General features: G+C 39.8%; 1 protein-coding gene across 2 annotated transcripts in view; it reads right to left on the bottom strand.

The window, feature by feature from the left end:
* Window positions 1-651: 651 nt before the first annotated feature.
* DOK7 (docking protein 7) overlaps window positions 652-27,747 on the bottom strand; it is an 83,275-nt gene continuing 56,179 nt past the window's right edge. The window contains exons 8-11 of one of the 2 annotated variants that reach the window (XM_075848971.1): window positions 20,658-20,703; window positions 19,512-19,583; window positions 12,186-12,338; window positions 652-1,116 (exon numbers count right to left, since the gene is read on the bottom strand). In XM_075848971.1, the coding sequence (XP_075705086.1) occupies window positions 980-1,116; window positions 12,186-12,338; window positions 19,512-19,583; window positions 20,658-20,703 (408 nt within the window). In that variant the 3' untranslated portion in view covers window positions 652-979. The remainder of the gene's footprint in view (window positions 1,117-12,185; window positions 12,339-19,511; window positions 19,584-20,657; window positions 20,704-27,747) is intronic. The other variant, XM_075848972.1, reaches the window with a different exon arrangement.

Raw genomic sequence — 27,747 nt, 5'->3', positions numbered from 1 at the left:
GGGTGCCGTGGAAAAAAAGGTGTAAAGGCTTATGCACACCTCAATGCCCTGTGCACGAATCCTGGACCGCTCCAAAGGGAGTGACTATATGCACATATTACGGAGCTGTAGGTTGGAGGAAGACTCCATAGCAAGCCGAAACGTTGCGTGTTCACATGTGGTAAATTTACCTTTAAAAGCGGAGTCTGGTGGAGCCTTCTTGGACTGCCTATAAAGGAGTAATCCATCCCAGCGGTAACGTACATTTCCTATCCCATTGGGGCCCAGGAGCTTAACATTACACCTCCATGGGTCCCCAGTATGGGCCCATAGAATTCTATGGGCACCGTACTACAGCTGCGTCCATGAGGCCTAACAGCTACAGGCTACTACAATGTAGAAACCATACTGTAACAGTGAATACAAAGCCTTTACAATGCAAAGGTAAGTAACACATCCAAACCCTATGTAATAACTCATTTCCATTTTGACTGGATATTTCCTTTATTGAAAACAGCAAAATTGAAATCATTTGTGTTTTAGCTTAAAAAAATTAAATTAAAAAAAAAAGTCCTATGTGTAAGACCATAAAACTGAGGAGGTATGTTGCAGAAAACCTTCATGTACAAAATGATATGCAAATAAATTTAAATAATAGTAATACATGGTGATAGTAACAAATAAATACTTATATTTCCTACGCATACAAAACTATATTGACATTTTCAAAGAAGAAAAATCCCAATGTGAATATACAAGTATTTATAGATTATTATTGTTTATCCCACCTCAAGATATCAAGGGCATTTACTATGACCAGACACTTCAGACTCATATGTCTCCGAGAGGGAATATCAGTTTTGGAATGACCCCTGTGCCATCAAGCAACATGTAATTCCGTCCTTTCAAAAAGTCACACTGGGCCAATGATCCGACTAAAAAAGTTCCAGTAGTTCATTAAGCCCAGTAGCACCGAACCAAAGCCGCAGCCGTAGATCGATCATTGTTGATTTCCTTTCCTTTTCTGCTCCAGCTCTTGTAAACGATCTTCTCTGGACTGAGCGTGCTGGGACCCCACTTTATGTGCTGTTTCTGTAGCGGCAATGTCTATCTGAGCGTATCTGGTGGAGCCTCCTCCTGGAAAAATACAAATTTAGAATTTTTGCTAGTCTGTAGGTATTTCTTTATTATAATATGTGATGCAGATATGTGATATGTTCTTATGGAAATACAGCAGATGACTTTTAACTGGAGCTGTTAGGAGGGAAAGCGGCAAAAATGTAAAATCAAGTTTCTGAGATTAGAAAAAATGGAAAAAAAATTTCCTGAGAAACAGTGCCGCCCTTGTCTATCTGCCGTTTCTAGTATTAAAACTCGGCTATCTTTACTTTTATGGGGTTGGGCTGCAATACCAAACACAGCCCATGGGCATGGGTGGTGCTGTTTCTGCGAATCACACCCGTTCTTTCTAATCTCAGACATCCCCTTTAAGGTTGATTTCCCACTCGCTTAATATACATACCTGGAGATCCTGGGATTCCCTTGGTCTACTTTTCCCCTGACATCTAGAGTACTGCACATGGTGGTATTATGATCCACCACATGCTTGGTATAAATACAAAAATTCATAGCTGATATTTATAAAGAGGATGGGGTAGATCATGACAATGCTCCATGCAAGGTCTTTGGTTGTGATGTCAGAGTGAACACCATTTTTAAAAAAATTCGAAATATGTCCCTTATTCTGTGCCAATTAATTTCTTAATAAATCTTTATAACAAATAGAGCTTTGTTTTTCTGATGCAGAGCGCCAAATCCCCTGCATAGGCATAGGGCTCTTGGTAGTCACCACTAGAGGGAGCTTAGGAGCTTACTGCATACATTTATACATATGTAATACATTGAACTTACTAATAAAATAGTATGCAGTAAACCCCTAAGTTCCCCTTGGTGGTGGCTGCAGGCTGACAGAATTTAATCATTTCACAATATGTCTAGGCAGGAGATTTGGAGCTTTGACCACTGAAAATTATACGATGTCATTTGCACAGAACGTTGGACTTAAAATGGTGGTGTTAAAAGGCAGACAATAACTTTAAAGTGGAACTCTCACCTCTCCTGGCATGTCTGCGTTAGTAAATAATTTTATTCCATATGAAATAACAATTCTGGAGCATTTTTTCTTATTTTTTCTTATACCTCCTATAAATGTATGGATAAATTGACAGCTGGGTGTTAGCAGTTGGGGGTGTGTCCCTACACAGACTGACAATGTCCAATCAGTGCTGACAGAGTGAGACTGTGTAGGGACACGCCCCTTTGACAAGGGGAATGGTAACGCCCAGTTGTCAATTTATTAATGCATTTCTAGGAGGAATAATAAAGAAGCGGCACAATGTAGAGTTCTAAGAAAAGATGTTCCAGAATTGTTATTTTATGGGGAATAATATTATATACTAAAACAGACATGTGTGGAGAGGTGACCGGTCCACATAAAAGTTATTGAGTAATGGCATAATGCAGATCTCTAAGAAAATATGTTTCAGAATTGTTATTTCATTAGGAATACAAGTATGTAGTAAAATACCCATCAGGAAAGGTGACGGGTTCCTTTTAGGCCTCATGCACACGACCACATTGGTTTTGTGGTCTGCAAAACCCAGGGTTCCGTTGCAGTCCTCCCGACCGCAAAAAACCTTTGTTGTGTATCCGTGTGTCATCCAGACTTACGGCTCCACAACAATTCACCAGTATTAATGAATCCGCAAATCTGTACAGTAAAATAACTTGTCCTGAGCTTTTGCGGTCTGGATTTGCGGCTCCTAGACAGATCTGTGTAAACCCCGGTCGTGTACATGGGGCCAAAGTAATGAATGGGTCCGCAAAAATGCGGATAGATTGCGGCCGCAAAAGCATGGTCGTGTGTATGAGGACTTAGAAGGATTTTGAATGATAAGGTTTACAGTAAAATAAATATTAATTGTATATATTCTAATATTGATGCTTTTAACCAAAAATCATCAGCTGTTGCGCAAAGACAAAAGTTATCAAATAAGCAGCAGAATTTGTGACAATTTAAAAATAGCACCAAATTTTTGCTGCCTGCAAGTTGTGAAAAAGTAAAGGGAGGTGCAGTAAGAGAATTAAGAGCTCCTAGTTTTTATAACTTTAATTATCTTGGTTACAGACCAATCCTTTTGGGAAAAAAACTTTAATAAATCCTTATTTTGTACCAGAAAGTTACAAAAAAAATCAATAGCAGTATTTTACAATCCTTAAAATCTACTTCAAGAGAAATTGTATTTTGTTTGTTTTAGTAGAGTTGCCCTCTAGCTATAGAGTGGATAGATTTCTGTTTGAAATGATAAAGCTGCAGTCCTGTTTTTTAGTGAAGATCACCATTCTCCAGAAACATACTTGGAAAAATTGAAGTTGTATTTTGCCACTACTAGGGAGTGATCTATATATATATATATATATATATATATATATATATATGTATAACTATATATGACTCTATTGACCTGAATACAAAGAGATAAGTCCTCCCCCTAGTGGTGACAACATGCAGCTAAAAATTTTTTTTTTTCTTGTGGTGTCACAGGAGAACAGTGTTTTATACGAAAGAAATGGAGCACTATAATATATATAATATAATATTACAATATGAAACAGAGTTGCTTATAACTTTACGGCTACTTTAAGTAAACCCCGATTTCAAGATATTCTGCTAAAATAATACAAAATAAATAATGTAATATAAAACCTGGAAAAAAAACCTGTGCTGTAACTAGTAACAGTGAAAAATACCTATATAATATATGTTACACTTCTCCATGAGTGCCTTAAAGGGACTGTCCATCTTAGTGTAGTCAACGGAAGCAACCACTGTCTTTCACCAATAGGTACTTAGCTAATTTGCAGTCCTGTGATGCAATAAGTAGCCTTGCCAACATTTGGTCACATGGTGGTGGCTGTCAATTCACAACTTCAATGTTTCCCTATGGGGGAAAACATTTCATGGCAATCCAACATGACAAACTAACCACAATATTTTCCCTTATAGGGAAAGATTGAGGTTGCTTGATGGTCATGGTAACGCACAATTTTACAGTGACCAAAAGCCGGAGTAAGGCTTAGCCTCATTGTTTAAAATGAATTACTTGAATCTTAAATGCCTACAGCATCATGCCAAAGTGTATCTTACGTTAATTGAACAGGGGTGCCCTCCTCAAAAGGAACTGCCTTTAAATTGCTCTCAATAATGAGTTTTCAAAGGGTTTCCCGCTGCTGGGACCACCACACAAAAGTTTTAATCTGCAGAGGATCCTGCAGCAAGTGTGCAAATATCTTACAGCACCACCACAGGGGAAATGAAGAATTACACAGTGCTCAATAAAATCAATGGGCTGTCTGTGTAATGCTTGGACATGTTGAGTCCTCCACAGCTAGATGCTCTTTGTAGCTCGGCTCTGGCTTATAGAGGAGGATTCTGAACAGAGGACCCACCTCTATTAAAGAGGACCTGTCTGCACTCTGTACATGTCTGTTTTAGTAAATACTTGTATTCCCCATGAAATTCTGGAGCATCTTTTCTCTACGTTGTGCCGTTTCTATGTTATTTCTCCTATAAATCTATGAATAAATTGACAACTGGGTGTTACTAGTTGTGGGCGTGTCCCTACACAGACTGGCAATGTCCAATCAGTGCTGACAGTGAAACGTCATAGAAACACGCCCCTTTAACAAGGCAAATGGTAACACCCAGTTGTCAATTTATTCATACATTTCCAGGAGGAATAACAGAAGAATGGCACAAAGCAGAGTTATAAGAAAAGGTGCTCCAGGATTATTTTTTTAATGATAATATGTGTATTTGTGAAAACAGACATGTCAGGAGAGATGCCAGGTTCTCTTTAACTCATAATTCATTAACGGGGTATTTGAAAATGGATTTTCAAAAAGTTTAACTTTAGTAGAAATTTCAAGCACTAGTCTTGAAAAAGCTTTAATTCCCCTTATATAAGAGTAGCTACAGTACAAGACGAGTTCTCAGCTTTTCCTAAATATCTTGGGTAATTTCCTTCACTTATAAGTACACTTGTGCCTTGTTCTTCTAATGACGGTTAAAAGGCGTCAATTATAAAGAGCTCCAACTATGAAAAATATTCATTAGAACTTGGAAGGAGATATATGCAGCTTGGGAAAATGGACAGCTTGGCCGGATGAAAAGACACTCAATCTTTATTAATTTCCAGGTCTTAATTATAATGATTATAGAATATATAAACACTATTTCTCTTCCCCATGCCAAGCATTAGCATTCATTATGTTGGTGATAACATGTCATCAATCTTAGTTAGATAAATCGAAGTTTGCAAAAACGTGGATGGATAGGAAATGAAAGGTGAGCGGTAATGTGCCCTAGCTGACTAATTATAAATATCTGTTTCTTTCAGATGGGTGGATAGTGCCCAAGAATGTTTAATGTTTGCAGTCAGCCGATCCATCACAATAGATACACGCCTAATTGTTGATTTGTAGATTTATATCAAAATGTGACTACAATAATAAGACTAGGCCAAGAGTAGAGTTACCGTATGGTCTGCCATCTAAACAGGACATGGCTATGCACACACTAGTAGGCAGGAACCGTTAGTTTCAAGGTTGCCTTCGACTTCTATGGAGAGGTATGGATACCATACTTGGATATCCATACTGCCTTCTCTCCTGGCAGGAAAGTGTCACAGCAGGTTATGTTTTTGAGCTGCCTAAAAGGGATTGCCCATTAAGTAAACCTCTGTCTATAGACCCTATTAGGACATATGGACATGATTAAGGGGGTCCTCCACAATGGGCGCTATATAATACCACATTTCTACTACAGGGGTCGATACAGGAGAAATGCTTCTTCCATGGCAATGACATCTGATCACCAGGGATTCCCTGCCAGACCCACAGCAGTCAGTTTAATGCCATCAGGTTCTAATTATTATTTTTTAATTGCCTAGATGGAACAGCCCCTGTACTAAAGGTGCCCCCAGGAGATCCAGCCCGGATATCTCTAGCCTAGAGGTCAATATACCATGCAGTAAAAATATATAATCCTAGACTTGAAGAACATACCTTGCTAACGTTCTGTTAAAGGATTGAGCAATTGCCTAATTTGAGGATATATATTATGGAGTTGATGTGTGCTTCTAGGCCTTTAGTGTGGTGATATTGTTCTGTGCTAATATCCTACCACCAGTGGGTGAATCCATTCCTAAATAATGTCTATCCTACTCCTTCTTATTTTTTGTTCTTATTTTGCCTCCCATAGACCTGGAGATGTTGTTTCCTACTTAGAGGGGTTGTCCAGGCACGGACAACTAATCTAATGACCTATCCACAGGATAGGTCATCAGTATATGATCGGTGGGGGTCCAACACCTAGACACCACACCAATCAACTGCTCCGGCTGCCCCGGGCACCGGATATCCATGCCGGAAGCAGATGGCTCCGGTCACAGAATAGTGGCCGAGCTGCAGTACTGCAGCTCTGCTCCTATTCATGTGAATAGGAGCAGAGTTGCTGTTCTGCAGCACGGCCGCTATGCAGTGTACAAAGGCAACTGCTTCCAGCTCCGAATACTGCATACCGTGCATAACATTCGGTGCCCGAAGGCAGTCGGAGAAGCTGATCAGTGCGGGGTCCGGGTGTCGAACCCCGACCGATCATATACGGATGACCTATCCTATGGATAAGGTCATCAGTTGTCCGTGCCTGGACAACCCCTTTAAGTAGGAAACAACATCTCCAGGTCTATGGGACCAAGAACAAAAAATAAAAAGGTGTAGGATAGGCATTCTGTAGGAATGGACCCATTGGTGTCTGTGCCTGGACAACCCCTTCAATGTATGTGTTACATGTATCCCAGCAGAGGTGTGCTGATTTTTTTTTAATATTAAAAAATCACTTTTTAGCCTAAGCTTTTAATGAGAACCTGTCGCTATACTAGACCTATACAAATAAGTCCTGGTGGCCTAGAGTAGTGTAGTGAATGGGTTAACTCTCTGTAATGAAGGCTACAGGACTCCTTCCTCTTGCTCCTCCATTTGTGGCTGTAGACTACTCAAACACACAGATACTGCATCCTCAGCCAATCACAGAGAATCTCAGATCATCATGGAGGCTCTGTGATTGGCTGATTGGTATGATGCAATGTCTGTGTAATCTATAAAAGACTGATCGAAAGTGTGATCAGATCGAGGGAGCGAGAGTAGCAGGATATTTGTTTTAAAACCCCTTTTGATCAAAGTCGCGCCCCCCCCCCCCTGGGACCCTGTGCAGCTAAACAAGCTGCACAGTCTTTATGTTCGCTTTTGTCCTACTAAACAGCCCTTACAAGTCCAAAACAGGGTTCTGAAAAGAGAGCACTATCACATGATCTCTGTCATTGCTGCTTATTACCTAGTAGTGATCATCTTTTTGACTTTCCTGCTACTGTAGACAGGGACAGGATGAGGGGTAGGTGGAATAGGCAGTCGCCTAGGGAGACATTGTCGAAGGGGGAGCAGTTTAGGGATTTTGTTTTGAAGCTATGTTTTCTTTGCCAAAACCAATAGCACTAGGAATTGGTGGGGAGAGATGGGGACAATTAAATTACAATTAAATTAAGGATTCTTCATCCGATAACTATCATGTGCAACAAGGATCGAAGGTGGTCGGACGCATTCTGAAACCATCACCTTGGACACCAACAGAGCTTGTCCCACCCCTGACTATAGTTATAGACAGTACCGCATGATCTCCAGTCCAGCTATATTCACAATTTTGCAGTGCTCAGAGCTTAAATGTCCTTCCATTCCTTGCTGGTTCAATGCACAAAGTTTGGTCTTGTGATTTGCGTTCTAGAAAGTTTATTTGTATAGAAGCTCATTAAATCTGTTAATACTTTGCTAATATTTTTAGCAGCATGAAAGGTGACACTAGACTTAAACATTTCCCCATAGCAAAGATTAAAATAGACCCTCATTATGGTGCCAAGTTTTGCCACACAGAAATTAAGAGCCTACTGTTTGTTTCCCGCTCCACACCGTTTCCATGACCCTTGGGCCGACTCCCCACCACCTCTTTTTCTATACATGTAGTTCCTCTAGAGAGAGGGGAGTCCCTCACAGGTTCTCACCACCTAATAGCAAATAGAATGGGACCCACCAGAGTTGGGCCCCCTCGCTCTCTCTCCAAGGGCTCCAACATGTGGATTTCCCTGTATATAATGTATAGCATATCGCTTGACCAAGCATTGAGCCTGAAACAAACCATATGAGATAAGAGCATTGGAGTCAAAGGGTAATGCACAGGTTAAAATCAGTTAGTTCCGCAGTGGCATGCAAATATGTTTATTACATGAATACGATAGAACATGAATATTTATGTCTGTAAATCATATTTTAATGAGCTTAGCCATTCTGTATGTAATTGACTTTAGGTGTAACTCCTAATCTCCGCTGACTTTATAGCTCTCTTCTAAGGTCAAGGTCAATATAACAAACCATTTGATTAACATATACTTCTTCATCTGCATAGCCTGTCAATTTTAATGGCTCCAGTAACAAACACTGCTGGAATCCTGGTAATAGAGTTTTTCATTGTGTTGTGTAACGGATCACGAGTCACGACTGACGTGTGGATTGTCTTTTACCCCATATACTTCTTGTATCTGTTTTATCTAGAATTATTCATTTGAAATTCGAAAGGTTAATTTCAATGTTTTTAGACCTTGTCTAGTTACATAATGTCGAAGATTGGAGAACTGACCCAACATCCTTCTAATGAGCTGTCCAAGCTGTCCAGTTCCCTACTGATCTAAGGATAGGCCATCAATTTCATAGTCCAGGAAAAAACTTTTCTCTAGTGGTGTAGGGAGAAAGCGAGCACTTTTAAGAGCTGGGGGTACACAATATTTCACACAGAGGACCTCCTTATTGGCAAACTGTTGTAGAAAAGTCCCAATTGCAACCTATTTTTTTTTTCCTCTAGTCCCATTCCTGAGATATCAATGCTTATAAGGTTTGGCACAAGATATGCAGATGAGACCTATAACTGTCAAGTGGGTGGTAAACGCCACTTTCTTGACAAAGGCGAGTGAACATTGCACTCCTACGCCATCCAATCAGAGGGGACATCATCAGAGCGTCTCGTGTACTCACCTCCACAAGTGTTGATGATTGTAGCAGCTCTAACGCTGTCTGCTCTGATTGGATGGCGGCAGAGTGGCAAGGTAACACTCCCCCTTGCCAAGTGATCGTTGCTAACCGCCCATTAGACAGTCAAATGCCTCATATCGGGTTCAAAAACTAACAGCACAGATTTCTCAGGAACAGTGGAGGCTAGAAGAAATTTCCAAGCACCAGAATCTCTCAGGCGCCGGCAATCTAACTGAAATGCCAGCTGTCAAATGTGTGTATATGAGGAAGAATTCTACTTTTGGCCATTATAGAATGTAAATGAAAGGTGTGCTTATTCAATCTGTTCACATGTTGTGGTGCTATGTGGTGGTATCTGTTGCTATGGTGATGCACTTGTGGCGGGACGTGGCTTAGCTTGGCCTGGCATCAGGGGTGCTTTTGGGCCTTTGGGTTGCTTCCTCTGCAAGAGCGGTCTTGCGGGGGCAGTGGCGGACATGCGGTGCTACAAATAATAGAGTAGGGACCTATTTTAAAGAGGTCACCGTGAAGTGGCAAGTGGGCTTATACAAATTGATCAAAATATTAACAAAGACCTCATGTTTACGTTTATAAATTTTAGCCTAGCAAAGTATATATTCTGGAGGTGCGGTCTATGTCTTGTTCTACAGTACTATTATATAATGTGGATTCTGCATTTTTTTGTAGCAGTATTCCCCACTGCAAACTGTGTGTGTTTCTCACTCTGCTCCTCTCTTTAGACTTTTATAAGCAACGTGTCTGTGTCTCTCTCCTGTTACCTCCACCTCCTCCCCTCTCCATAGACTTCTATGGGCAGTGTGTCAGCATGTCTATAGACTTGTATGGACAGCGTGTTTGTGTGTGTCTCTCTCTCTGCTATTTCTCCCTCCGCCAGCTCCTATTCCCCTCTCCATAAACTTTTATGGGCAGTGTGTCTGATTTTCTTTTCTCTCTGCTCCCCTTCTTTTCTCCATAGGCTTCTATTGGAAGCATATCTGTATCTCTGCTCCTGCTCCCCCTCCTATCTCCATAAACTTCTATGGTCAGTGTTTCTGTATCTCTCTCTACCCCTGCTCCCCCACCACTCTCCAAAGACTTCCATCAGCAACATCTCTGTGTCTCTCACTGTGCTCCTGCTCTCTGCTCCAGCTGCCCATCCCCTCTCCATAGTCTTCTATGGGCAAATTTGTGTCTTTCTTTCTGCTCCTGCTCCATCCTCCCCTCTCCATAGACGCCTATGGGCAGCATGTCTGTGTGTGCATGTGTGTCTCGCTCTCTGCCCCTGCTCACTCTTCCTTGTTTGAAAAGTTAACGTTCATATATGGAAATTTCCACAAACATGTGGATATGCCATAAATGTCTGATAGGTCAGGGTCTCCTAAACCATGTACAGGAGGAGACAGTGGAGAGCTGATAACACATATGCATGGCTTTTTCCAGCTACAGGGGGATCCTTTTTCTGGCAATAGGTGGGTCCCACTTATAAGACATCTGTGGCATATTCTGTAGACATGCCATAAATGTCTAAAATGCAAAAATCCCTTTAACATACAGGAGTGAACAAGAATAGAACAGCAATGTTGTTTCAGACCAACCCATACTACATCAGGCCCCTTCTCAGAAAATCGATTGGATTGAAATGTTGCTGCTGTACTCCAATGTTTGGAATATAGGGTTTTCTACTGCCTTGTAGAGCGCCTACCTGCCTTATTTTGGCATTGTACTGATGTTTGGTGTTGTATACAATAGAGCTGAGACTATGAACCCAGTAAAGAGGTAATAGGGTGTGCTAAAGCTGGGCAATAATCAGGCAGTGCCAGCATTTTTGCATTATGTCTGATAGAACTGAGAACGGTTTGTTCTATAACTTTGCCAAAAATAAATAGGGTAAGCAGTAAATGTCTATGCATGGTATCATCTGTGGTAAAAAAAAACAAAAAATTTAGGGGAAAAAAAATATTCCTACTACTTAAAGAGAACCTTTCGCCTGCCCATACATGTGCAGCTGAGTGCAGCATGTAATAGTCAGGGCTTCACAAACACTGTCTCACTTGAAATCATTTTTCCAACTTCCTCCGTTATTTACATATCGGTGCCGTTATATTTGTCACCCGATATGTAAATAAGCCCCTGAACTGTCAACGGGGCGTTTCTAGCTAACTAAATGGCAAGGGGGCATGATGTCTAGGCTCTGACACTGTCCAATCAGCTACAGACAGTGTCAGAGAGGCTTGCGCTGTGTTCCCTCCCGCGAGAACATACACAGACTGAGGGAGTGCTGCAGAACCACCAGTCTGTGTTTGTTCTCGCGGGAGGGAAGACAGCGCAACCCGCCCTGACACTGTCCGTAGCGGATTGGACAGTGTCAGAGCGAAGACCTCACACCCCCTTGCCATTTAGTTAGACAGAAATGCCCCATTGACAGTTCAGGGGCTTATTTACATATCGGGCCCCAAATATTACGGCACCGATATGTAAATAATGGAGGAAGATAGGAAAATAATTTCAAGTCAGACAGTGTTTGTGCAGCCCTGCCTAATACATGCTGCACTCAGCAGCACATGTATGGGCAGGTGAAAGGTTCTCTTTAACTTAAAGGGATATTCCCATGTCGGACATTTATGGAATATCTATAGAGACTTAATTAGAGAAGGCTGCATTCAAATGTGGCCACCTCTCCATTGACTCCTATGGGGAGAGCGACTGTCTAGAATCTTATCGTTCTCTATATAAGTGATTATCAGGCATTTTTGCCATATTCTGTGGATATACCATAAATGATTATGATGCGAATACCCTGTTAATGTATTTGATATAGAAAAGAGCAGGTCATTGGTTATTGCAGAAATGGCTTGAGAACACCACGTTTGGCCGTGGCTAAGTTAACAGGTTAACCTCCAGTATTCTGTTTCGTCCCTTGTAATGGTGAACCCTGATAATGAAGAAGGTTAACAATTAGTCATTGCCATGAAGTCATGTACAGGATCTGCTTGGATGAGATTGATGGATGTTACCTCTTATTCCTGTACTAGGACCTTGAAGTTCTAATGCCAAGTAATGGAGCTGTTTCTTTGATGTAGGGCTGATAGGAATATTTACATAAGTTGCTGTCTCACTGCGAGGTCGGTCAGAAACCAGTGGCTCGGCTGGATAACCTCCTGCCCCTGCTGACCAGATGAAGCAGACATATTCTCATTAATTCATGCTTGTGGCACGTGTAGCTCACATCACTGAATAGTGATGACGATAATGTAAAATGCTGTAGACCACTGTGGTGGGTTTACATGTACACAGAGTAAAACAATTTCCATAGCACCATGTTACAATAAACAGTGAATTTTTTGTTAAAAGTCATATTTCTCCAAGTATTTTCTTTTTTCGTCTGCCCATAAATGATCAAAAGGTTGGCAAGTACCTATGGGCAAGACCATTGGAGTAGATAGTCTGTGTGGAATTTCTTGGGCCCAACAGAGGAGATCATTTTGAGGGACCTACCTCTATCTATACAGAACATGTGCACGTTCTCTTATAATTGCATCGTAGCCTTTGTAGTTATCATTACACACACAGAACATATCTACAATAAAGTCTAAAAGGGTGTTTCTGAATTATCCCATAAGAAATGGACCCTAGGGGCAAGAGATTGGCTCCAAAGTCAACTCCAATGGGATTGTCTCTGCTGGCCCATTATTGTGTATGAACATGGGCCAATCAGAGGATCCTCTGGTACTCTAGTGGGCCAGTCCATTCCTTTTTACGATTGCTTCCATCAAAACTAATATAATGGAAATATTTTTATCGGAGACCATGTGTCAGCTATATTTTTCCAAGGGAGGTTCCATTTGTAATTCAATATAAACCGTTATTAATAAGACAAGAAAACAATATGGATTGGATTGTAAAATATTATGTTAAGAAATGTATATTAATTTAAAATTGTATTATAAGTGACCACATGTTTCTGAAGTCTTTTACTAATATATGGGAAAGCAAGTGGATTCCAGTTACTAATTTCACAGTCAAATGACAATTTTCTATGAATAGATATAACTAACCCACACAATCCATATGCTATTACTAGGCCTAGGCCGATAAAATATATATTCATACTTACGGTGCAAACATGATATTTTACATACGGCATATAATTATCGATTGCCAATATCAGCACAAAGGTTGTAGTCAATAAAATTATAACTAGTACAATAGAAGAAAAAAGGAATAAGATGAGGTGAGAGATGAACCAGTGATGAAATGCATGAGGGCAAAAGGCTCTTCAATATGGCCTTAATACATTTGCAAGATAACAACCCTACATACATGGTGATGAACCATAAAAAGGGTGGTCCATATAAGAATCAAAATGGTGTATTTTTCCGGTTCACACATCACAAACTCCATCCCTGGACAGAAGGTCACTGTTTGAATTGCCACTATGGAATAGAGGGCCAGAATGACCTTTGAATTACAACCTTCTGCTCTAGTTAACATAGCAATACTTTTTGAGAGGTGAAGCCCTGCATAACTGCACCCTAAAAAGGGGCATAATGCCGACCTAAACAGGGGACCTCTCTCCACAGGTCCCACAGAATACCAACTATAGTATATATGCCCTTTTCCTTTTGACAGAATACTTTTTTTGTTTTTTTACCAAATGATGTTATGCTTTTTATTGCTGATATGGCGCCAACATATTCAGCAGAGATTGTCACCATTGAAATCAGTCCCTGTACCCAATGGGGCTCACAATGTAATTTCCTATTTGACAAGTGCCAATTATATAGGAAGCCAACTAAACTCTCAGTATGTTTTTGGAGTGTGGAAGAACACACACACGCGGGGTAGACATACAAACACCATGCAGTAGTTATCCTTGGTCAGATTTAACCTATTCCCAATCGCCCACTGTCTTTTGATGGTGGGTGGTGTAGGTCCCGAATCTACAGCTACGTCTTTTGGTGACGTAATCATTTGATCGATGCAGTGACATCAGCATGATCAAAAAGCACTTCTGTCTTCAATTGCGTTACCAGAAATCTGGTGACGCAATCATAGACTGAGGGAACCCTCTGCAGTCAGTCCTGGGGCCCTATAAAGGACTCCAGGGCTGTCTGTTCTGTAAACCTGCTGTTAGGGCACCTGTATCGTTATGTTTAAGCCAATTTAGTCAGTTCAGCTGAACTGATGGCTCGGCTGAAAGCGGGTCCTTCTTGTCTCTGACACACATAATCCAGCTAATATTGATCACATCTTAGTTATAAACTTAGATGTGATCATTGTTAACTGTAACCTGTGTGTCAGAAACACACAGAATCAGATCTCAGCCGAGCCGTCAGTTCAGGTGAACTGAAGGAACTGGCTACTACAGAACGATACTGGATGATTAGAAGATACATAGAAGCTATATCTTAAAAAGTTGCTCAAAAACACTAAATGCATTACTTTAATACTTGCAAAGGTGTACATAGCTTTTAAGGCCTTTTTAGGCCTGGTCTTTAAGGGGTTAAACTCAGCACCCCCAGTGCTGCTAAACAATATTGCTAATCACTGAGTCACCATGTACGTTCTAATCGTTTTTTTATGTAAATTATTGTTTGAAGTTCTAGTGTTTTCCGCTATGAGAGTTCTGCAAATTCAATTGTTTCAATATCCATGACAAGTCTAAAATACAATGCTGTAGCACTAAGAAGAAACTCGAGGAACTCATGGACGCCATCAGTCATTCATCTATACGTGCCTAATTGTTCCTCTAATCATACCCTACAATCCTAAGTCACTCCTCAATCCAGATTCCAATGTACTCATGAACACGTGCCAGTAAATGTGAACCTGGAAGGGAGTCCAAAACCCTTGTCCCTGACACACGTGTCTTAGGCTCTGTTCACATCTACGTCAGAGGCGTTGCTGTCAGCCTCTGTTGCAGTCCTGGAAAAATGCTGGAAGAAAAAGCGCAGCATGTAAAATGATGGACACCCTCATGGAAACCTGGTGGAACCCATTAAAGTCCAGGAGTTCCATCGGGCGGCATTTGTGCCCGTGATGCAATAGCTCTGGCATTTCCCTTATTCATTCTTTTGTTCCTATGACGGAACAGAACAACAAAAAAACTTAGCACAGATGTGACCAGAGCCTTACAATGTGTTCACACTGGCGTCTTTTACAGGAGCTATGACATTTATGATGGATCCGTTGTGGAATGGATCCTGATGAACCTCCTATTTATTACTGGAAAGAATAGCACAAGAGACTGAACTATACAGACTGTCAGAGGGCAATAGAAACCTGAACGAACTAAAGCCTTATAACTCGCATGACTACGGTTGAACCAGCAGCGAGAGGAACAGAGGAATAGTAGATGGGTGGTGGCATCATCATATTAATAGTTGCACCCACCTGTCTGTTGTGCGGTATGAAAAAGCAAAGATTGCAATGGCCATTCGTTACAGTATTCCATTTTTTTAGTACAGAGGAACTGAACCTTACACGGTATAGCTATTGCAATCTTGACGTTCCCACCAATCACAACCTCCAAACATCTCAAAATGTGTATAGTCCTGCAGTCTATCTCATCTCAATTTACTATGCAATTCAATTTTCTATTAGTGCCTAGGGGCAACCATTTCAGGCTAGGAGTAGTGACAGGAAGTTCAGAAAAATTTCCGCCCCCCACGATACTTTATCTCACATATCTCAAGTTCTGAGAGCCTCCAGCAGCTCTTTCGATGAACATCATGTTAGTGGCTGACCCCTTTAAAAGAGGTCTCGGGGTGTCAGGGAACTTTTAGTCTCACTATTAGAGTCTTTCCATAAAAATGTACAACCCCTTTAAGGATTAACCATATAAAAAATAGGCATAAAAACACTGTAAAAATATAAAATACCTAAACGATATCTTTCTATTAATTGCTGTTACAGTACAATACTAAATTATTTCAGAAACAAACTGAATTACAGAGATAGTTTAGAGAAGTATTTATGATTCTCCAAGACAAATATTTTTTTTGACTACTCTGTAATGAACTGGCCTTAAGCAGAAAAGGGCAAAAGAAAGTTTTTGTTCCCAATACTCATTAATCAGACATAATGCTCTCGGCCTGTCTCTGAACATTTCTGCAGTGGGACACTCTACATTACTTATCTCACCCTCTATGAATTTAACATTATTTCTTTTGTATATAGAACCGGTACTGCTCTCATATACGGCCAGGTTTTCATAGTGTGATGAATAGTAATTACATTAACCCTAAAACTCTCCAAAGCATCATCTCAGTGTCGGCTCCATACAGTAGCCTCTGGGAGAGGTAACGCTTAAGCTGAGTTCTTCCAAGATGAATATAAATTTCCTGGCTCCCGTTTCATCTAATGGCGGCAGGTCTTCCATCCAGAATATAAATGCAACAATATTTTATGCTCTCCAAATCTCTCACATGGATAAATCCAAATTTCAATCACAAATATAAAGCAAAAAATGTTTTTATGTTCACGCAGACTGTCAAAAATTTCAAGACCTGAACTGCTTCTAAATTCTAAACACAATCTCACAGGACAGTTAATTAATGGGCTAGGCGATCCAAATATCCAAGTTAACACCTCCCAAATAACAAATAGAAACTCCGCAATATCATATATAGTTACCGAAAAATGGAGCCATATACTATTACCAATATTGAAAAAGTAGAAATAGTCTAAATTTTATTAAATCACAAGAATTGTAAAAAACTGTATACAGAGGACTCAAATCAATAACTGTATATGGGCTACATACAGAATCATCCACATCAAATAGCAAGAAGAGTCTCACATATAAAAAGTTATATACTTACCCTCCTCGTTCCGGAGTGCTGACGTCACAACGCTGTATGCTGCGCACAACATCCCGACCCTGGATGGAGTCAGGGAAAATAGCTCCTAATTTTCAGCCGTTTTTTAAGCCACTCGCGTATTTCGCAGCGTTTTTTTATGGCCGTTTTTGGAGCTGTTTTTCTATAGAGTCAATGAAACACGGCTCAAAAAACGGCTCAAGAAGTGATATGCACTTCTTTTTCGCGGGTGTTTTTTTTACGCGGGCGTTTTTCAAAACGGCCGCGTAAAAAAACGCCCTGTCGGAATGGAACGCTGTTTTCCCCATTGAAATCAATGGGCAGATGTTTGGAGGCGTTCTGCTTCCAATTTTACGGCCGTTATGCCCTAACACTCGTCTGAAAGTAGCCTAAGTAATGTAATGTATTTGCCAAGGTACTCCACTTTATATGTAGATCTACAGGGTGGGCCATTTATATGGATACACCTAAATAAAATGGGAATGGTTGGTGATATTAACTTCCTGTTTGTGGCACATTAGTATATGGGAGGGGGGAAACTTTTCAAGCTGGGTGTTGACCATGGCGGCCATTTTGAAGTCGGCCATTTTGTATCCAACTTTAGTTTTTTCAATGGGAAGAGGGTCATGTGACACATCACACTTATCGATAATTTCACAAGAAAAACAATGGTGTGCTTGGTTTTAACGTTACTTTATTCTTTCATGAGTTATTTACACGTTTCTGACCACTTATAAAATGTGTTCAAAGTGCTGCCCATTGTGTTGGATTGTCAATGCAACCCTCTTCTCCCACTCTTCACACACTGATAGCAACACCGCAGAAGAAATGCCTCCCGATCTGACCCCCTTAGACTTTTATCTTTGGGGTCATCTGAAGGCAATTTTCTATGCTGTGAAGATACGAGATGTGCAGCAACTGAAACTACGGATACTGGAAGCCTGTGCTAGCATTTCTTCTGCGGTGTTGCTATCAGTGTGTGAAGAGTGCGAGAAGAGGGTTGCATTGAAAATCCAACACAATGGGCAGCACTTTGAACACATTTTATAAGTGGTCAGAAAATTGTAAATAACTCATGAAAGAATAAAGTAACGTTAAAACCAAGCACACAATTGTTTTTCTTGTGAAATTATTGATAAGTTTGATGTGTCACATGACCCTCTTCCCATTGAAAAAACTAAAGTTGGATACAAAATGGCCGACTTCAAAATGGCCACCATGGTCAACACTCAGCTTGAAAAGTTTCCCCCCTCCCATATACTAATGTGCCACAAACAGGAAGTTAATATCACCAACCATTCCCATTTTATTTAGGTGTATCCATATAAATGGCCCACCCTGTAGATGTAGACTGTCCAAAATCTCTTATTTTTTTTTAAATTATTATTATTATTATTATTATTATTATTATTATTATTTTTCCCTCAGTTTTCTCATATACTTTTAATTTCCTTAATTCATAAATTGTGTATTTTTTTTTATCAAGCTCTTCTCTATGCTCCTTTGTAACAAAAAAAACAACATATTAAATTAGTAGTAGAATGGGGATTTTAGACACAATACTATAATTCACTGTTTGTCCATCATACAATTTCCAAGTTCTGTGGTTAGAAAATAATACAAAAAAATTGTAAGAAGTATTTCGTAGGCTCAAACACTATTTTGTAAAACATTATTAAGCATTTTCTATAATAAAGAATTATTTTGTAGCATAAAATACAACAAAAAACTGATTTTAATAATATGTCATTTTCTGAATATAAATTCCCTTCAAGTAAACACTAAATCTAGAAATAAATGGAGATGTTTGAAGATTCATCAGCCTGCAAGTAATTCTGCAAGTTCCTGAAGCAAATTTTTCACAAAAAATATTGTTTCACATAACTAGCACTGGAGGGGAGACAAGGAGTGGGAGACGAAATGGGTGCCACCCAGGACACGTCGACCGCTAATTATTATTTTTTTTAATTCATTGTGATATTTTGATATGAGACACAAGTATGTGTAGGATATTGTAGTAATTGGTACTGGTATTTTTTTTTAAATTATTTTATACATTTTGTGTACCTTTAAAAAGCAAGTACTGAGTAGGAGCAATGCAATGCTTATTAAATCAGACAAGACTTATCATTCCATGGCAAAAGTATCCATAATACATATCACAGAAATAATTTTGTAAAATCAATACCATTTTACAACACATAAAGCACCTCTTTGTGCCACAGAATATCATATTTCTAATATTTTTGAGACAGAATGTCACAAAATACCATTTCTGACATATAACAATATTTCGTGACACAATATACTAATTCTGTAAAATATATTTTTTTTTTTTTTACATAAATGATAGTTTTTTATATCGTTTTCTTGGCTTATTCTTTTTTTTTTTTGCCTGTACATATTTTGTGGTTACAAAATAGATTTTGTGCCACAAAGTATATTATGTACAGTATTTTCAAAGTATATTATGTACAGTATTTTCAAAGTATATTATGTACAGTATTTTATGATACTTACCAGTAACAAGTAACATGGGTGGGACTTTGTGAGGTTTATGTGCTCCTGTCGATGCCAGTGCTGAAGTGGCACCTATAAAATCAGTGAATAGAACACAAACCTTCATAAAAGTCACATTTCTTTACCTTGCATTTCGACACATATTGTAAACTTGCCTCCTTAACTGCTGAATACTGAAATTGCATTGATTTCTATTTTGTGGAATCTTCCTATATTATCCAACCCCAATTTATTATAGAAGCTAGAATAGCTTATTACCCGGTAGATATGTCGGCTGAATATTCTTCTCTAGGCAAGGACAGCATATTAAAGCTACAGGGCTGTTCTCCTCTTGGCCAAAGTGGCACAAAAAAATGTTCTGCAATTTGGCTAATAGGTGCCATGCAAAAATACACCGGACTCATACTTATGTCTCCGTTGTATTAAAGAGGAGAGCACTACCCCCGCCTCTCCCGCCTCCTTATCTATCTGCATAAACAGCAGCCCGTCAATCGCTGTGTGGGGGCAGGGAGAGGTGGGGGTATATGCTGGACTCATAATTATGAATTTGATGTATTATTTAATAACTCCTATTAGACAAATAGCCCAATATTTTTTGTGCCATGTTGGCTATTAGAAAAATGGACCTGACCCTTTAATGTGCTGCCTTATCTAAGGCAGCATATTGAGGTGACAGATCTGCTTTAACCCCTTTTTATTTTTACTCCCAGTTCCCAAATTTATTCTGGCACATGGATGCAGTAATGCCTATTTAAAAATACAGGAAACGGGGCATAACAAATACCATTGGGCCCTATATCAAAACTTGAAAGGGGGCCCCACACCAATATGACCACCATCAACAGTGAAAGTTCTCAAGAAATGGAAAGATTATAATAATTATGGTTATTGCTATTCCTTGGCCTCTTAGTGCTCTACATTTACTGTCCCGCCTCTCACATCTGAGGCACCTGTAATAGTGGAATTTGGACCCCTCAGCCGCTGGACCCCATAGTAGCTACTAGAGAAGTAAAATAGGACAAACCACATATGTGACTTTACCAATACTTGACCTATAAACATGTACTCGCCACCAACTACTTATTTAGATGTTATGGAAAAGGCTATATACAAAAAGTAATGAATTATGCCCAAAATGTTGCTTACCTTGTAGGGGTGTTGTTACAACTCCTGGGTGAAGGACTGCAGCTCCCTGAAGCAGAAATATAGAAATGAGTTTGGTAAGTCCAAAAGACATCCACTTATTGAAAGTACATGTTACAGTACACGGCAACGGAGCTAATAAAGAGTAAAGTATCATGGGAAGGGGGAGCAAAAAAGGGGGTCTTACTTATAAAAATGTACTTTCATTAATACTACGAACAAGAAGTTCATTCGGCTCATCAAAATCAGTATGTATGACCAGCTTAAAGAGACTCTGTCACCAGATTATAAGTGCCCTCTCTCCTACATAATCTGATCGGCGCTGTAATGTAGATAACAGTGGTTTTTATTTTGAAATACGTTCATTTTTGAGCAAGTTATGAGCAATTTTAGATTTTTGCTAATTAGTTTCTTAATAGACGACTGGGCTTTTTTTAACCTTTTTACCAAGTGGGCGTTGTACAGAAAAGTGTATGACGCTGACCAATCAGCGCCATACACTTCTCTCCATTCATGTCCATTTGTACTCAGCACAGCGTGATCTCGCGAGATCATGTTGTGCTGTCACATACACCCACATTAACTTTACTGAAGTGTCTTGAGAGTGAATAGACATTGCCTCCAGCCAGGATGTGATGTCTATTCACACTCCCGACACTTCGGTAAAGTTTTTGTGGGACTATCTCACACAGCGTGATCTCACGAGATCACGCTGTGCTGTCACTCACAGCATGATCTCGCGAGATCACACTGTGCTGTGATTAAGTCCCACACAAACTTTACGAATTGTCCGGAGTGTGAATAGACATCGCGTCCTGGCTAGAGGTGATGTCTATTCACTCTCAAGACACTTCAGTAAAGTTAATGTGTTTGTATGTGTCAGCACAGAGTGATCTGGCGAGATCACGCTGTGCTGTGAGTACAGATGGACATGAATGGAGAGAAGTGTATGGCATGATTGGTCGTCATACACTTCTCTTTACAACACCCACTTGGACAAAAGTTAAAAAACGCCCGGTTGGGCATTAAGAAACTAATTAGCATAAATATAAAATTGCTCATAACTTGCTTAAAAATTAGCGTTTTTCAAAATAAAAACCATTGTTGTTATCTACATTACAGTGCCGATCAGATTATGTAGGAGATAGGGCACTTATAATCTGGTGACAGAGCCTCTTTAAATGTGTTCCAAGGCAAAACTTATATTAAGCCCCAATGTAATCACAAATCCTAATGCCATCACCATTCACACATTATAACCCTTCAGGACTGAGCCATTTTTTATTTTTCTGTCAATAGAGCGGTGTGAGGGTGGGAGGAGTTGTAGTTTCTATTGGCATCATTTAACCCCTTCGGGACATTTTGTTATTTTTCATTTTAGTTTTTCACTCCCCGCATTCCAAGAGCCATCATTTTTTTTATTTTTCCGTTAATAGAGTAGTATGGGAGCTTATGTTTTGCGGGAGGAGTTCTAGTTTCTTTTGGTACCATTTATAGTTCCGTATAATGTACTGGGAAACTGCAAAAAAATTTGCGGGCTGAAGTTGGAAAAAACGTTGATTCCTCAATAGTTTTTTGGGTTTCGTTTTTACGACGTTGAACGTGCGGTAAAAACGACAACTTATCTTTATTTGGCTCAATACGATTATGGTGATACAAAATGTATATAGGGTTTTTTTTATATTTTACTACTTTTATTGATAAAAAAACTTTTTGTTAAAAAACAAATGTTTTGTGTCGCCACATTCTGAGAGCCATGAATTTTTTATTTTTGTTACCGATTGAGCGGTGTGAGGGCTTATTTTTGCAGAACGAGCTGTAGATTTTATCGGTACCATATTTTGGTACACAGAACTTTTTGATCCCTTTTTATGACATTATTTTTATGAGCTAAGTTGACCAAAAAACATTGATTTTGGTGTTTTACATGTTTTTATTTTTCACGGAGTTTATCATGCACGTTAAATAATGCTATATTGTAATAGTTCCGACTTTTACGGATGCAGTGATACAAATCTTGTTTACTTTTTTTATTTTTTACATTACTTTAGGGGAAAAATGGGAAAAGAGTTTTTTTTTAAAGTTTTAAGATTTTTATTTTTTTTCACTACTAAAAACTTTTTTTCCCACACACTTTATTAGCCCCCATAGGGGACTTGAACAGCGAGGGCTTGGCAGAGCAGAGGCAGAGTGAAGGCAGCCCTGGGGGCCTTCATTAAGCCCCTTGGCTGCCATGACAACCGTCATCACCAGGGTAGCCAACCATCCGTAAATTTATAGACAGTCCGCAAAAATGGGTGTTTTTTTCTGCAGTCCGCAGTGTCCAGCAGAAAAAAGCACAGTCCGGGATTTCTCTGATTTTTTTGATTGAAAGAGCTTTTGATTTCTGTAAATATGACCTCCTGATGCTGCAAATTCAACAAATTATCATTTTAGTTCTCTTTACAACCTTTAAAATGTTTTGATCTCTATTGTGCATAATTAATGTTTTGATCTCTATTGTGCACAATTAATATTGTGCATAATAATTTGAAACAGTGCATTTTGAGTTTTTTACTTCTAAAAAAATAATTTCTTATCATTGGGAGATTTGTTCAATAAAATTTGCATTATACTCCAACGGTTGATGGCTTGAAGATTATACTGACTGTCATTTGCATCGACTATTTAGGAAAATCAGCAAAAAATAACATTTGCATAATAATTTGGAACGCGGTGTATATACAGGGGGGGCTATATGTGGGACACTATCTACGGGGGTTACATGTAGAGAGCTATCTACAAGGGAAGCTATATGTAGAGCGCTATCTACAGGGGGACTATATGTGGGGCATTATCTACAGGGGACTATATGTGGGGCACTATCTACAGGGGACTGTATGTGGGTACTAATTACAGGGGGATCTATGGGGGGCACTATCTACAGGGAGCACTGGGTGTGTGGGACACAGTGTATGGTGCTATTATAATCAGGAAAATAGTGTACGGTTCTATTATAATCAGGGACACAGTGTATGGTGCTATTATAATCAGGGACACAGTGTACGGTTCTATTATAATTAGGGACACAGTGTACTGTTCTATTATAATCAGGGACACAGTATATGGTGCTATTATAATCAGGGACACAGTGTATGGTGCTATTATAATTATTGGTGCAGTGTATGGCGCTATTATATTTAGTGTCGTTGTGTGTGGCACCATGAGAATTTTATCTTTGTTTATAGGTGCAGAAATGTTTGAAAGTGAGAAGCTGAAGACATCCGAGCGGCAAACTGCAGAAATGGGCTGTGGCCGGGAGAAATCATCATAGAGGTCTGGACCGGGTGGAGAAGAAAAGAGAAAAAGAACAACTATAATCTGAGACGTCACCGGTGAGTCACTTAATGTAAATGTTTACTCTGCCTCTAATCAGTACTGTAGTTACTGTGTGATCTGCAGCAATATGATGGTGGTATTATTTTTTTTTTTTTTTTTTTAAAACAGCAATTTCCAGCATATCCTTACTATTGTTTGGGTCATGCTGGGAGCAGTAGTTTTATGTCGTACAAACCTTTACGGCAGGGGTAGCCTGGCTGGTATATACAGGGATCATGGGGTTTATACAGTGAAGGAAATAAGTATTTGATGCCTTGCTGATTTTGTAAGTTTGCCCACTGTCAAAGACATGAACAGTCTAGAATTTTTAGGCTAGGTTAATTTTACCAGTGAGAGATAGATTATATTTAAAAAAAATAAGAAAATCACATTGTCAAAATGATATCTATTTATTTGCATTGTGCACAGAGAAATAAGTATCCCCTACCAACCATTAAGAGTTCAGCCTCCTCCAGACCAGTTACACGTTCCAAATCAACTTAGTGCCTGCATTAAAGACAGCTGTCTTATATGGTCACATGTATAAAAGACTCCTGTCCACAGACTCAATTAATCAGTCTGACTCTAACCTCTACAACATGGGCAAGACTAAAGAGCTTTCTAAGGATGTCAGGGACAAGATCATAGACCTGCACAAGGCTGGAATGGGCTACAAAACCATAAGTAAGACGCTGGGTGAGAAGGAGACAACTGTTGGTGCAATAGTAAGAAAATGGAAGACATACAAAATGACTGTCAATCGACATCGATCTGGGGCTCCATGCAAAATCTCACCTCGTGGGGTATCCTTATCCTGACGAAGGTGAGAGCTCAGCCGAAAACTACACGGGGGGAACTTGTTAATGATCTCAAGGCAGCTGGGACCACAGTCACCAAGAAAACCATTGGTAACACATTACGCCGTAATGGATTAAAATCCTGCAGTGCCCGCAAGGTCCCCCTGCTCAAGAAGGCACATGTACAGGCCCGTCTGAAGTTTGCAAATGAACATCTGGATGATTCTGAGAGTGATTGGGAGAAGGTGCTGTGGTCAGATGAGACTAAAATTGAGCTCTTTGGCATTAACTCAACTCGCCGTGTTTGGAGGAAGAGAAATGCTGCCTATGACCAAAAGAACACCGTCCCCACTGTCAAGCATGGAGGTGGAAACATTATGTTTTGGGGGTGTTTCTCTGCTAAGGCCACAAGACTACTTCATCGCATCAATGGGAGAATGGATGGAGCCATATACCGTCAAATCCTGAGTGACAACCTCCTTCCCTCCACCAGGACATTAAAAATGGCTCGTGGCTGGGTCTTCCAGCACGACAATGACCCGAAACATACAGCCAAGGCAACAAAGGAGTGGCTCAAAAAGAATCAACATTAAGGTCATGGAGTGGCCTAGCCAGTCTCCAGACCTTAATCCCATCGAAAACTTATGGAGGGAGCTGAAGATCCGAGTTGCCAAGCCACAGCCTCGAAATCTTAATGATTTACAGATGATCTGCAAAGAGGAGTGGGCCAAAATTCCATCTAACATGTGTGCAAACCTCATCATCAACTACAAAAAACGTCTGACTGCTGTGCTTGCCAACAAGGGTTTTGCCACCAAGTATTAAGTCTTGTTTGCCAAAGGGATCAAATACTTATTTCTCTGTGCACAATGCAAATAAATATATATCATTTTGACAATGTGATTTTCTTTTTTTTTTATATATATATATATAATCTATCTCTCACTGGTAAAATTAACCTAGCCTAAAAATTCTAGACTGTTCACGTCTTTGATAGTGGGCAAATTTACAAAATCAGCAAGGGATCAAATACTTATTTCCTTCACTTAATAAAGGAATGATGGTTGTTATATACAGGGATGATGGTTGTTATATACAGGGATGATGGGCAGTCCAGCCATCATCCCTGCATTAACCCCCATCATCCCTGTGTATACCAACCATCATCCCAGTATATAACCCCCATCATCCCTGTATATACCAGCCATCATCCCGGTTTATAACTCACATCTTACCTGTATATACTAGCCAGGCTGATATATACAGAGATGATAGGGGTTATATACAGGGATGATGGCTGGTGTATACAGGGATGATGGCCATTATATACAGGGATGATGGCTGGTATATTCAGGGATTATGGGGGTTATATACAGAGATGATGGCTGGTATATAATTAGAATGCACCTCTTCAGTTGTAAACATGCATTAGGGGGGGCCCACTCAGATATATTTTGCCTCCCCTGTGCTAAACCCCTAGCTACACCTCTGAACATCAGTATCAGTATTTGTCATACAGAATTTCTGATTCTAGATTTTCCTGGAGCAAACTCGGTTCTGTTACTGTTTATGTAATACTATAACATTTCTATGTACTTTATGTTATGGAATCTCATCTGATCACAGCAGCTTCACACTATGTTCAATATAATATATGGAGAGAACTCTACGAGGTGATGAAAGATTGTTACTATGATTCTTTTCAATGCGCAAATTGGTGCCATTAAATTATTCACAGCCCGATCCCAAACTGCGCAAATGCCATGTATGTACTGTAAAGATGACAGCTATTCCTGGGCGTTGGTGTTGAGTCATACGATCATGTGAACTTTAATAAGCAGAGAGAACATTCCTCTGGAGATCAAAAATAAAAGTCCATCACATAGTCCAGGATGTTTCTAATTCATACAGACGTCTCTGCTCATTGTGTCCTTTATACTAATGTCTCACACTGAAAACCCAGACAAAACGGAGGCTGTGCAGCACAACAGATGTATCCAGGTATAATGATGACACAGAGCCCGGAGCTTATAAGATTATATGGACGCGTTTGGTCTTCGCAGCTTCATCACAGGTAAAGAAGAGCTCAGAGAGTGTACCAAAGAACAAATGCGTCATTCAACAAATGAGAGAAATGTGACCGCTGTCTGATCAGCAACAACATCACTATTAATGGTTACATGTGTGTGTGTGTCTATCTATCTATCTATCTATCTCTCCTCATATTTCTATCTATCTATCTAATATCTTTCTGTCTCATTTCTATCTGTCGGTTGATCAATCTATCTAATATCTGTCTATCTAAAATCTATCGGTCCCATTGCTGTCTATTGATCTTTTATCTATCATCTATCTAATACATTCAGCCAACAGCTATTCCTCCTGACACCCCACATATACATGCATGCTCATCCAAGCGTACATGTGTACTCAATGCGGAGAGGGAAATAAGCCATTGTCAGACACATCTGGCAGCATCTTATCTCTAGTGTGAAAAAAGGATCGGGCATGTTCAATGTGCCTGATCCTTCTTTTCCCCGACATCTGTCGTTGGAGGAGAGAAGGGACACCCCCATACACATTGGATGCTCAGCCGATCCCTTCAAAATTGTCAGGTTCACCTTATGTGTATGGACACCTTAACTTTGCAAGTATAAATAGAATAATTTTTTTGCTATGACGTTAAAGGCTGGAGCAGGGATGCAGATCAGAAGTCTAAAAAGTAAAAAATAAATTGTTACGTATGACCATTCCCATTCCAAAGACGGGTGGATGCAGGTCTGTTCAGATAAAGGGAAGAAGTGGCTTTTATTGCATCTCTGAACAGGTGGGGTGAACTGTGAAGCCATCTAGTGTAACTGCTGGAAGCATTCTAGATGGTCACCCAGGAGGTGCTTGTCCTCAGAGGGCAACCTGTTTATTCCCCTCTACCTGCACTG

This window comes from Rhinoderma darwinii, chromosome 1 (genome assembly GCF_050947455.1).
Source record: "Rhinoderma darwinii isolate aRhiDar2 chromosome 1, aRhiDar2.hap1, whole genome shotgun sequence".
NCBI classification, from domain to species: domain Eukaryota; kingdom Metazoa; phylum Chordata; class Amphibia; order Anura; family Rhinodermatidae; genus Rhinoderma; species Rhinoderma darwinii.
This window is presented reverse-complemented; position numbering and strand designations above follow the sequence as displayed.